The sequence below is a fragment of the Henckelia pumila genome, chromosome 3 (genome assembly GCF_033568475.1).
Source record: "Henckelia pumila isolate YLH828 chromosome 3, ASM3356847v2, whole genome shotgun sequence".
Taxonomy (NCBI): Eukaryota; Viridiplantae; Streptophyta; class Magnoliopsida; order Lamiales; family Gesneriaceae; genus Henckelia; species Henckelia pumila.
This window is the reverse complement of record NC_133122.1, coordinates 198,276,758-198,288,137: the sequence shown is the minus strand read 5'-3', so window position 1 is coordinate 198,288,137 and position 11,380 is coordinate 198,276,758. Positions and strand designations below refer to the sequence as shown.

General features: G+C 36.2%; 2 protein-coding genes across 4 annotated transcripts; one reads left to right on the top strand and one right to left on the bottom strand.

The window, feature by feature from the left end:
* The first annotated feature begins 473 nt into the window (after positions 1 to 473).
* Positions 474 to 4,046, top strand: LOC140890734 (coatomer subunit zeta-1-like). Its single transcript, XM_073298749.1, has 6 exons — positions 474 to 600; positions 1,567 to 1,726; positions 2,489 to 2,636; positions 3,240 to 3,317; positions 3,644 to 3,728; positions 3,814 to 4,046. Exons 1-6 carry the CDS (start codon positions 598 to 600, stop codon positions 3,871 to 3,873), a joined length of 534 nt encoding a protein of 177 aa, XP_073154850.1. The 5' UTR covers positions 474 to 597; the 3' UTR covers positions 3,874 to 4,046.
* A 319-nt stretch (positions 4,047 to 4,365) lies between these two features.
* LOC140886863 (uncharacterized) lies at positions 4,366 to 10,646 on the bottom strand. Of its 3 annotated transcripts, XM_073293750.1 has the most exons (11): positions 10,225 to 10,646; positions 9,562 to 9,605; positions 9,061 to 9,181; positions 8,836 to 8,962; positions 8,092 to 8,284; positions 7,680 to 8,001; positions 7,005 to 7,290; positions 6,641 to 6,914; positions 6,080 to 6,244; positions 5,282 to 5,743; positions 4,367 to 4,901 (listed from the first exon to the last, which is right to left on the bottom strand). In XM_073293750.1, exons 1-11 carry the CDS (start codon positions 10,406 to 10,408, stop codon positions 4,629 to 4,631), a joined length of 2,451 nt encoding a protein of 816 aa, XP_073149851.1. In that variant the 5' UTR covers positions 10,409 to 10,646; the 3' UTR covers positions 4,367 to 4,628. The 3 variants fall into 3 exon arrangements, with proteins under 3 accessions (XP_073149852.1, XP_073149851.1, XP_073149850.1); XM_073293749.1 differs by having other exon boundaries at positions 4,369 to 4,901; positions 7,680 to 8,284; XM_073293751.1 differs by lacking the exon at positions 6,080 to 6,244 and having other exon boundaries at positions 4,366 to 4,901; positions 7,680 to 8,284.
* Between the last annotated feature and the right edge of the window lie 734 nt (positions 10,647 to 11,380).

Genomic DNA, 11,380 nt, shown 5'->3' with positions numbered 1-11,380 from the left:
TTTCACATGCTACCAAACGAGGGGACGAAATCCTCTGCTACACTCAGTGCTACAAATCGTGCTTCACTTTGCTAAAAACAACCCCGTTTGCACAAATTATTAAAAATTAAATTCATTAAACAATATGGATGAACAAAATATAATTAATCATTGAAAAAAATTTCGATTCACTATTTTTTTAAATTAAAAAAGTCATCAATAAATTGTTTTACTCATTTATCGTGCTTGGGACACAATTTATTGTCTATTTTAATTGAAAAAATAGGTGAATCGAACATTTTATCAATGATTAATTATATTTTGTTCATCCATGTTGTTTAATGAATTTAATTTTTAATAATTTGTGCAAACGGGATTGTTTTTAACAAAAATGTAGCACGGTTTGTAGCACCAAGTATAGCCGAGGATTTTGTCACCCAAACGAGGATAAACCCGATCTCATGTGCGGTAGATTACCTTAGTTTGCCAAACGAGGGATAAACCCATTTTGGCAGCCATTATCCAGGCTACACTACCTTACCAAACGGACCTAAGAGATTGTGGTGTAGCGTGGGATTGTTCTCTCCCTTTCTCTCCATCCAAGCTACTCCGTCGGACATGGTATCTCTCTCTCTGCCACACTCCACAGAGTAGAAGCACAATGCTCTCGATTTTTATTTTGTTATTTTTACGGATTATTATTGTGATTTCACTGGGACTTTACGTTAATTGAGGTTCGGATCAACCGAGGTAACTGTTTTAGGGTTAAGTTGTAATATTCTTTTTGTGCTATTCATGGCCGGTGATCCTTACTTCTTGAACGACGCGGATCTATTTTAGATCTTGCTTCACTTATTCGGAGTTTTTTTTTAAAAATTTTTTAAGGGAGTAATTATGTTCAGATAGTGGTGAGAACTGGGGCCTTGTTTGCTCTGACGTTGAATGTTTTCACTTCCTTTTTTTTTTTTTTTGGAAATGGAATGTTTTCACTTTTAACTTGGCCGTAAACGTGAAACCTTGTGGTTAGGAGAGATGATAAATGCCATGGATTGATTCCCAGAAGTATTTTGGGTGCTTGTTGATCTAAAAGGTTAAATAACACGAAACAATGCTTTAAAAAGACAGTTTTTTTAAATAAAAAAAATTTATAACGAAAATATCAAGCTGCTAGATTGAAATTTCTTGACGAAGAAAATGATTGTTTGTTCTGAATATAGGTATTGCATTTGCGTTTATTATTTTCCTAAACAAATGGAGGATGAATAAAATGGAACCTAAGCTATTGTTTATACAAGCGCGAAATCTCTGGATAAAAGAATTAGATACAAAAAACAAAGGAAAAAGCTTTTGTTTATATGTGCACATGTACCTTCCTTTTACAAGTTTGAGTACTTTGTAGTAGGCCCAGGTTTTACCGGAGGGAAAAATGAGAACTTGACTTCACCAGAACAAACTTTTAATTTTAAGAGTTTTAAGTTAAATATGACAGTCGAAAGTGTCTTGAGCTTCGTTGATGACCCAGAACTTACTTTCTTGTATTCTGAAATGTGGTCTTGATTTTAATTATAATTAACTTCTTGCTAACAGGACCTCTGCCCTTCTATAAAGAACATTCTACTTCTTGATTCAGAGGGGAAACGTGTCGCTGTCAAGTATTATGCAGACGAGTGGCCTTCAAATAGTGCGAAGGAAACTTTTGAAAAGGCCGTATTTACCAAGACACAGAAGACTAGTGCCCGGACTGAAGGTACTCTGTGACTTTAAAATTGTCACATTATTCCTTTTGCCTGTGCATCTGCATCTAATTGCTTAATATGCTGTTAGATACTTATAGTTTTTATCAGTTGAGTTCTTCGTCATCCCCTTCTTTGCCTTTTAATATGCATTATTCATGTCTTATGAGATCATTAGTTTTCAGTTCTAGTCTCCTATGGCTTTTTGTTAAAAAGTATTGCCCAACTTGATGATGTGAAGCATAAGTTTTCCATGTCCAACATTGTTTACTACCCTTTTGTGGTTTGAACAGTAATTGAATTCCCACTGTCGGTTACATAGTTGACGTGTTATTGGCTATTTTGAAATCACTTGGCAGTTAGCACAGAATGCTCGAAGATTTTTATATTTTATAAATTTTATGTTATTCTAGTAATGTGGTGTGCTTCTCTGAGGAAGTGGCGAAGTGAACAAGATTATATTATATGCACTTAGAAACCTTAGGCAACTGGATTATAATTATAATATTTTCTTTTCTGAAAAATTCCTTCTTGTATGTGTATGTGTGTATAAAGTTCCTTTTTTCCGAAAACAGAATTATGATTCGTATTTTACTGCTTCTAGTTATGTTGTTACCACAACTCCTGTGGGTGATATATGCTTGTGCGACTGAATTGGAGATGTTAAATCTTGTTTGTTTGTTTCATGAATTTTCTGGTTTTCAATTTCATTCCGTATCCTTTTTAATCTGAGAAGTCGGGTCTTATTGAATTGGGCTGGATTATTTCACCCACAGCTGAGATAGCTATGCTTGAGAACAACATCATAGTGTACAAGTTTGTTCAAGACCTGCACTTCTATGTTACTGGAGGTGAAGGTGAAAATGAACTCATTTTAGCTTCAGTTCTTCAGGGATTCTTTGATGCTGTCGGTATTCTACTTAGGTATTTATCATAAACTGCTTCTTATTGGTATATGGTGATCATCACTTCTTTAATACGTGCCTAATGCATGCTGTGAATTAAATGACAGTTTGTTGCCGGGTCATTTGTGTTCATCTCCTCTATACTTTATGCATTTGACACTCACCTCCCTTATAAAGTGTAAAATTATAACATGGAAAAGAGGTGAATGTCAAAAGCAAAAAGTGTAGGGGAGGTGAATACAAATTACCCGTTCATTGACATATGTAAGATAAACAAGGGTCAATTACTTAATGGGAGAAGGAAAAATGATAATTTTATAATATGTGTGAGGTGTAAATGAAAATTATTTTTACAAAATTTAAATTATGTAAGATAGAAATATCATTAAATTTAGATTGTATTGTCAAGAGAACAAAATTTTAATTATGTTAGGTAAAAATACTTCATAAAAACCACGTTTCACTTGTAAATGAATTTTTTTTTTACAAAATTTAAATTTTGTAAGATAGAAATATCAATAAATTTAGTGAGTATTGTCAAGAGAACAAAATTTTAATTATATTAGGTAAAAATACTTCATAAACACCATGTTTCATTTTACACAATATATATTTTGTTTAGGGGCAATGTCGAGAAGAAGGAGGCACTTGAAAATCTGGATCTCATTCTTCTATGCATTGATGAAATTGTTGATGGCGGGTAAGAATCTCCCTTTTGTTCCTCGGTGGTGTTGGTTAATTTGATTTGGAGTTGCTCAGCCGACGAAATTTTGGTTGATGGTGCTGTAAAAATGCCGCCTTCTATAAACTTAATCAAACAGTTTTAAATCCATACAATGTGTGTGTGTCAACATGCGTGCACGTGTGCATAAACTTGTATATGTGTGTGCGTGTCTGTATGTGCGCAAGTAAAATGAAAAAAAAAAAAAAGATGCTGTAGAACTTGAAGCATGCCAGATATTAGGTTCTCCGGTGAAATGAGCAATAATGTTATTTCTGAAATGGCTTTTCTTTTTCTGTGAGAAGAATTATTCTGGAAACTGATGCAACAAGCATTGCAAGCAAAGTTGCAAGTCACAGTATAGATTCTGGAGCACCTCTTTCTGAGCAAGTAAGATTGTCTAACAATATTTTTTAAAGAAGTTAATAATTTCCCACGTTAACATGCTAATTTGTTGCTTAATTCGTGATTGCAGACGATAAGTCAAGCACTGGCAACTGCCCGCGAACATCTTGCTAGATCTCTTTTGAAGTGATGAAATGTTGGATTAATTTCAAATAGAGTTAGACTAGACAACTATAAATGGAATCTATGCTTCAAGTGGGATGACATCTTTAACTTCCAAGTGAATGTTTTTGGAAATGTAGCCATGATGCAATCTTCCATCGCTCTTTTCAAGTGAAATGAAAAATTTTACATTTGAATGCATTCATGAGCTTACGGTCACATCACGAATATGGTGCAGGACCCCGGTTGGTATGTTAAATTTGCAAGTATATCCCTTATCTGAACGCTCGAAATGACTAAAGCAAATTCAGTCACCATGATAACAATTAAAAAACTCTATTGTAAATCAAACTTTTCTTGAATGATGACAAGCATGATAGTGATTCCAGTAGCTTTTAATTTGTTGAAAATCTGACCTTTTGAGTTCAGTCACCAGGAAATATATTTTAGAATATATGGTAACACCCACCACACGCCCAAATACTAAGTATATGATGACAAAAATGTTCCAAATCCCGCCCTACATTTTTTAACTACAATTGGGATGGTACATATTGATCTTTTGCCACCCAAAAAATAAAACATTAGAGAAAAAGGTGTCTCCAAACTCTCCACAAACAAATAATTAGCATCCATGTTCCTACGTTACATCAAAGATAAGTTGATAAAAATACAACCTCACAGCAAAGGGCAGTGGCCAATCAAATCCACTTTGAACATCATAAAGGCCACACACATTCACTTACAACTTACAAGTCCCTAAAAAACCAGGAGGTGTTAAGGTTAGTAGCTACTCTGCCAGATTTGGGACTGCTTGAGCTGTCCTTGGGAGCCAGTGCTGTCTCTTGAGCTGTTCTTGTGATCGAGGGTCATACCGGTCTGAGAATTGTAGAAGGTAGGGTGTCCAACAGTCCCATAATTCTGTGATGACTGCTGACCTTGCCTGAATCCACCAAGCTGTTGATTTTGGCCCTGATAATTGTAATATGTGTTGGCCGGAAGAGTCGACATTGTTCTCGAATTACCTCCATGAAGCCAAATTGGCGAATTCTCACTCTGAGAGACGCAAACGATAAAATACAAGTCAGTCCAACATTGACACAAAATCAATCAACCCAACCATACTAGCAACAGATAGCATTGCCAATATTGCGTGTATTTCAAACAATTGTCATCTTTACATGAAAATGTTGATAACGTCGTTGTCAGAAGGTACTTTATACCTAGGAATTACACTTCACAATTTTATGACACACTGGTACCAATATTCGTATTTGAATGAACAAAGTAACATCATATCAAGAGGTAGACGCATGAATGATAAAATGGTAAAAGTATTTCTTTCCTTGTAAAGAAATTGATGATAATTAAATGCATAGAAAAAAAATCAATCAAGTTTAGACAAAAAACACAAAAGGAACAGTGGAACACCATACCTGCTGAAGTGAGATCAAGTGATTGCTGTCCTTGAACTGAGAATTCAAAAGATCATCGTAGCTCAAAGTTGTCCCGGACGGGGCAACAGGTGGATTCACAGGGAAGTTTCCAGGAATCGTAGTTGTGCTTCCAAAACCACTATATCCAGAAGCAATAGCAGCAGATTGAGGCAAGCTACTGACAGAAGCACTATTTTTATACTGAGGGAGCATTGCTGCCAGGGACTGATGGTACGTGCTGTTACCCAAAAACGTTTGTTGAAAAGCAGAAGGCATGTACGTATAGCTCTGAGGCATGATGGGGTAGCCAATCATGTTTCCATATGGTCCCAGAGGAAGAGTGGGTTGTGAATATGGGTGGACCGCAAGGTTCTGAGGCAGAGGAGGTCCAGTTGCAACACTAGTTCCAGAAAGGTTCTGGTGACCAAGCTGAGCTGAAGACAGTTCAGAGGTCTTCAGAGCCTGAAAGGTGCCAACGAACAATCAGCCAAGAACAATGTGAACTACTACAGTACTACTTTATACCATATATTAAAACTAAGTCAGAGATTCAATCTATTTGATAGATTAAAATGCCATTGTCAATTGGTGCTCTCTGTTTGACGTGCTTTATGGAGCCAGAAATTAAATTACCAGAATGATGTAGCTTATTTTTCTTTATACCTGTAGAACTCAAGGTCCACAAAGGAATAATATGACAAATAATATTTATCGCAACTGAAGGAGCCAAAGTGATGGAGCTTTTCCAATAAGTGAAAAATAAATTAAGAAAATCCATAGAGAAGTTAAAATGGGAACCTCAGACAGAGAAATTTCTGAAACACCACTAGAAGAGATGGAGTTCCCGTATCTAGAAGATGTTGGTTGTGTCAGAGAAAATGGCGAGTACTGAATATCAGATTCTCTAATCGGGTGAACATTAGCAGGCAGTAGAGCGCTTGACAATGAATTTGTGTATGAATGCTGTTAAGAAACATCGGAAAATGAAACTTTCAAGACAAGGCATTGAGATAAATTTCTCACTTTTGTCTTAATAAAAAGAAAAACATATCATATATCAAACGATCCAGATAACAGAAATAGCAAATATAAATTACTGCCCATGCCCATGATGACAACATGGCCATAGGAATAAGGATATACTGTCAGAAAAATCTTTTGTGCATGAAGTGTAATAAAGGAATATCAAACAAGAATGGGAAAAGAGAGGGTCACGCTATTTATAATTTATGAATTATATTTAAATTCAAAGGGAACTTTTGGCTTCAAAATCATGTGAATTTGATTGTTGCTTCCAGACAATAGGATTGAGTAATCCAATATATTTACCAAGCCTAAAATAGTAACAAACGTATTTACCATTGTATTTGAGAAGGGTGGAATATTTTCCATCTGTGAACTTGTCAGATTATAAGCGGCATTTAAGTGTTGGACATCAGCATAGGTGTGGCTGGGTTTAGAAGCGGGAAAAGAATATTGCAAACCATGAGCCACCTCAGCATTCTCAGGCTTCAATTCTTCTGGCTGTGAAGCAGCAGAAGCATCAAAGCTCTGACCATGTAGATCACTTCTAATTGAAAAACTACCATCAGAAGGATTTCTAAGAGAGTCATCCACAAAGTACTCCGAATTTCTGCCAAAAATAGAGGTGAGATCTTTAAATTACCATCCATAAAGAGAACAAGATTAAATACAGAATTCCGAGTGTAGCTACAAATTATACCCAGTGTCTGGATGCCCAAGCGATGAAACATCAGCCTTGCCGAGTACATCTCCCAAGTTAGTTTTTACAGGTATAGACTTCATTGTCCCAGAAGAGAATGCAGCACTAATGCCAGACCCGAAACTACCAAAACTCAAGTGTGAAAAATCTTCAGAATGAACTTGCAGATGATCTGGAATGACCACAGAAGGAGTATCCCCCTCCAACGGAATCCCGCTTTCAGCCATTCTAACACTTAGTTCTTGCAAGTTTCTTGTCACTGATGGGACTGAATCATCGTCTTCGGCTGCAAATAAAAGACTAAAAAAATTCATGCACAGACCAATTCAATCACTGGCAGGACAATCAAAATGCTTGAGCAGAAGAAGTGCTGCACAAAAGATTAGAGTGTTGACAACAAACAAACCTTAATTGACAGACCCACATCTTCTCAGCCCAATCAATCAGCATTAGAAGCAGATAAATTACTCTAGACAAGACCTTATGGTGGTCATTTAGGAACATCCAAAGCTATTATTTAGGAATATCCAAAGCTATTTCAACTTTTTCGTTGAACAGTGACTATTTTTTGACATATGAGTTGATCTAAAATCCACAAGGAAGAAAGTACACTTACTTTGTGCAAACAAAAAAATATAAATTGTGATTTAAAGGTACAATTCTACAAGCACTCACCTTCATGATGCTCATAGTCACGACCTCGAGGCTGGTAAGAGCTCATCTTTTCATACAAATCATTCTCAAGTACAGATGCACCTGTTATATCGTCATCTTTAACACTCCTACCAGAGATACAAAGTGATCCCACGTCATCTGATCCAGGATTTTCGGAGGTTTCATCTTCAGTTTCCTGAACATCATCTGCCTCTGATTGTCGATTGATAACATCAAAAGGAACAAAAGGTGCCTCCTGATGCAGCTCAGAGTCAACACCATACTCTGGGACAGGGATCGTTTTCGTCTCAATTGGAGGCCAGTCACCAGCAGTGGAAACATTCTGGATTGAAGAAAATCCTGGGTCGTGGGTTTTGGGGATATGATCTTCAGAAAATTTTAATGTTTGATGCGATGCTGCTACAATAGGAACCTGAACAGTGTGCTGAGTTGTATTTGCAGCATATGACGCTTTATTAGGTGGTCTTCCCATCTTCACAATTTCAGCCATGGACAACTGACCAGGAACACCCGACCAGGTAGACTGAGACCCCGAAGTTGGTTGTACATCAGATGGCATACCTTCAGTTATGCCCAGCAACGACACCTCATTTTCGGCAGAAGCACTGGTATTGCAACAAACCATAAGACAGGGAAAAAAAAGCATTCAGATGAAATATCATCAAGAAGAAGAGTGATCGATAGAGTGGAATTTTAGTTATCATGCTTGTACTGAAATTTAACCACTTCACTGTCTTTGTGGGATCCAAAACTCAAGTCTTGGGAAGAACAACACAACATGTAATTATTGAAGCCTTAATTCGGCTAGATTTTTTATCCAGAAACACTCAAGACATTAAAAACGAAACATATACAAGCAATCAAGCATTATTAGCACAATGCACTGGACACAACTACGCGCATGCATGCACATACCTATTGACATTTATACACAAAACTTGCACATATGAGTATGAGAACACAATACACAATTGAGAGAGGCACCAGGCATGAGTAAAAACAGACCTCAACAATACGGTTCCAATAAAAATTTAAAAAACCAATAGCTCCGGAATCTGGTCAAACAGATCTACATCTCATTCTAAGTCCTAAGACTTAAAAACAATTTCTTGATTGCAGCCTCAGAGATATTTTGAATAAGTTAAAAGAGACAAACCTGAAACCGAAAGATCCTTTGCTTTCATATTTTCCTGACACAGGATGTGCTGACGACACTGAACTTGTGTAAGGAGCTGATTCATTATCTTTCTTAAATGACGACTTTCCATGCCAAGGTGAGGACTCTGAAAACGTGAAAGATTTAAATTGTTTTTTCAATGCCTTTTCATGATATATTATAGCTTATAATAGAACAGGTAAAATTTGTATTGAAGGTCCGCACCACCATAAGAGTTATTCGGTGTTAAACCACCGCGGCCAAGAAATCGATCAGAAACATTCTTGCTGACTCGATTTGATGAATTATTAGATTTGCGAGGCCGAGAATCACCGATATCCTTGCCCTGAAAAGAGAAAAGTATGTTATAGCAAGTCAGAAAAATAAACTAAATTGCATGCATACCAGATTTTACAACCCAGATCAAACTATACAAAATAAAAAAGCAATATGTACATAGTAACAAGATTCGTGTCATCTTTAAAAACTGAATCATTCTGTTTTTATTGCAAAAAGAACAAACCAAACCGCTAGCAGTAGAGAGTAGGAGCCAAAAACATCCCCAATTTTGCTCCATCACAGACGTGGATTAAGAAATAAACTTTTTCCACAATTGATTTTATTATTGTGTTTATATATGTTTCTTTCTGCATACTGCATGAATGGGAAGAGTCAACTATCACATCGAATCAGTCATTAAATTATCCACTGATGACAATCACGAACCTCTTTTTTCTTTTCTCGTTTGCTCTTCACCTCATGAAAAGGATCTAAACAATTGCAAAACATTGATCAGAAATATGTTTAAACAAATGAGAAACACACAATGATTTCAAATTCAGATGTTTCACGAGCAGTAACATTCAGTTAGCTAAGTACTTAAATTATGTTTAGCTCTAGATGAACACACTCCTTTCTACTCAAGCTAAATCGCGTGCAGAGTAATCATAGCACCAAGGGCAAAATTTCAACTCAAAGCCAATCATTGAATTAGAAATGGGGGGAAAAAAAGACAAAGACTTTAGAGTAAATCACCAGTTGCCTTTAGGAATCAACATCATGGGACACTAAATCCCCAACCATCTTTATCACCCAGATATGAGCGTTTGGAGAAATTCTTGACAACTTGAATAAACCAATAAATTCTATATTTACTTCGCAAACAATTACACGTGTTTGCAATAAATTCTAAATTAAACACCCCCAACCCCAAACCCCGCGCCACAAACGGGTTACTCGGAAACAGGAAAGCGCAGACACGTGTCCTTGACGCAAGCGGCCGCACAAAACTTCCGTAACGCATATAAGAATTTCTTCACCCATACGTCCAAAAACCCTACAACAACAAACCAAAAATAAAAATAAAAAATCAGGGTTTAAAAGAAAAACCTTGACACAGAAGACGATTGACAGCTTCATTAGGATCCATATTACAATCCTTGAGTGCTGCATAGATCTCCGCCTCCGAGCAACTCACTATCTCCTTCAAACTCTGCACTATCTTCCGCGACCCCGAGGGTATAGCCTGGACTCCGCCTCCACTGCCGACGCCGCTTCCCTTTATTGTGCTCATCGTTAGATCTAACCCGAAAAATCTCTCCAAATCCAAGACTCTGCCTTTTCTTCTTCCAATCAATTCCTTATTCCTCGCAGAATTATTACTCAATAATTTACACAAAAGCAGCGAGCATATATTCGTTACTGTATCAGCAGAAGAATTTAGGAGTTAACGTAAGAATCCGCAGCGGCGAGAAGATTGGTTTCAAGAACGCTTCACTTTGCGTTTATTGTATGGGGGACGGGATGGGATGGCCCCTGTGTCTACCTTTATTTTTACAAATAATAATAATAATAATAATAATAATAATATTCTTTTAATAAAGCTATAATAATACTAATACCAACGAAAGTAAATATAATAATAATTAGCAAAAACTCCCATAAAACGTTTATTTTTTTTTAAACATATCTTTTATATGAGTTATTTATTAAAAAGTATTACATTTTATACCAAAAATATTACTTATTATTATAAATATGGGTAGGATTGATTCGTCTCATAGATGAGACCGTCTCACAAGAGTGTTACTCAATTTTTGTTTTTAGAGTATAATCTATCTATTTGTATCTAATTTTTTAGAATTATTATTTTCCTTTCAAATTAATTAATTAAATAATCTGAACATTTCAAACATTAACTAACACTAATAATAAGTTGACGCCCTTTCATCGAGGACGTTTGAACCACAATTTTATGTATGTGTTGGGATCGGTTCAGAGGGTAGAGGGGGGGTGAATACACTCTGAAACTTATTTTCTTTCTTTTCAAAATGATCAAGTGAAGTTTAGTTCACTTAATCTGTTTTCTCAACTTCTAAAATGGTTTGAACAACTTAAATAGTGCGGAAATAGTTCAGAGGTTTTAGTGATGCAAAGGCAAGTTATAACACGATGTATGAGCAATATATAAGATAAATATGCAGTAAAGACTAAGGCACGATTTATGGAAGTTCGAAGGCTTAATCCTTCTACGTCTCCCCTTCTT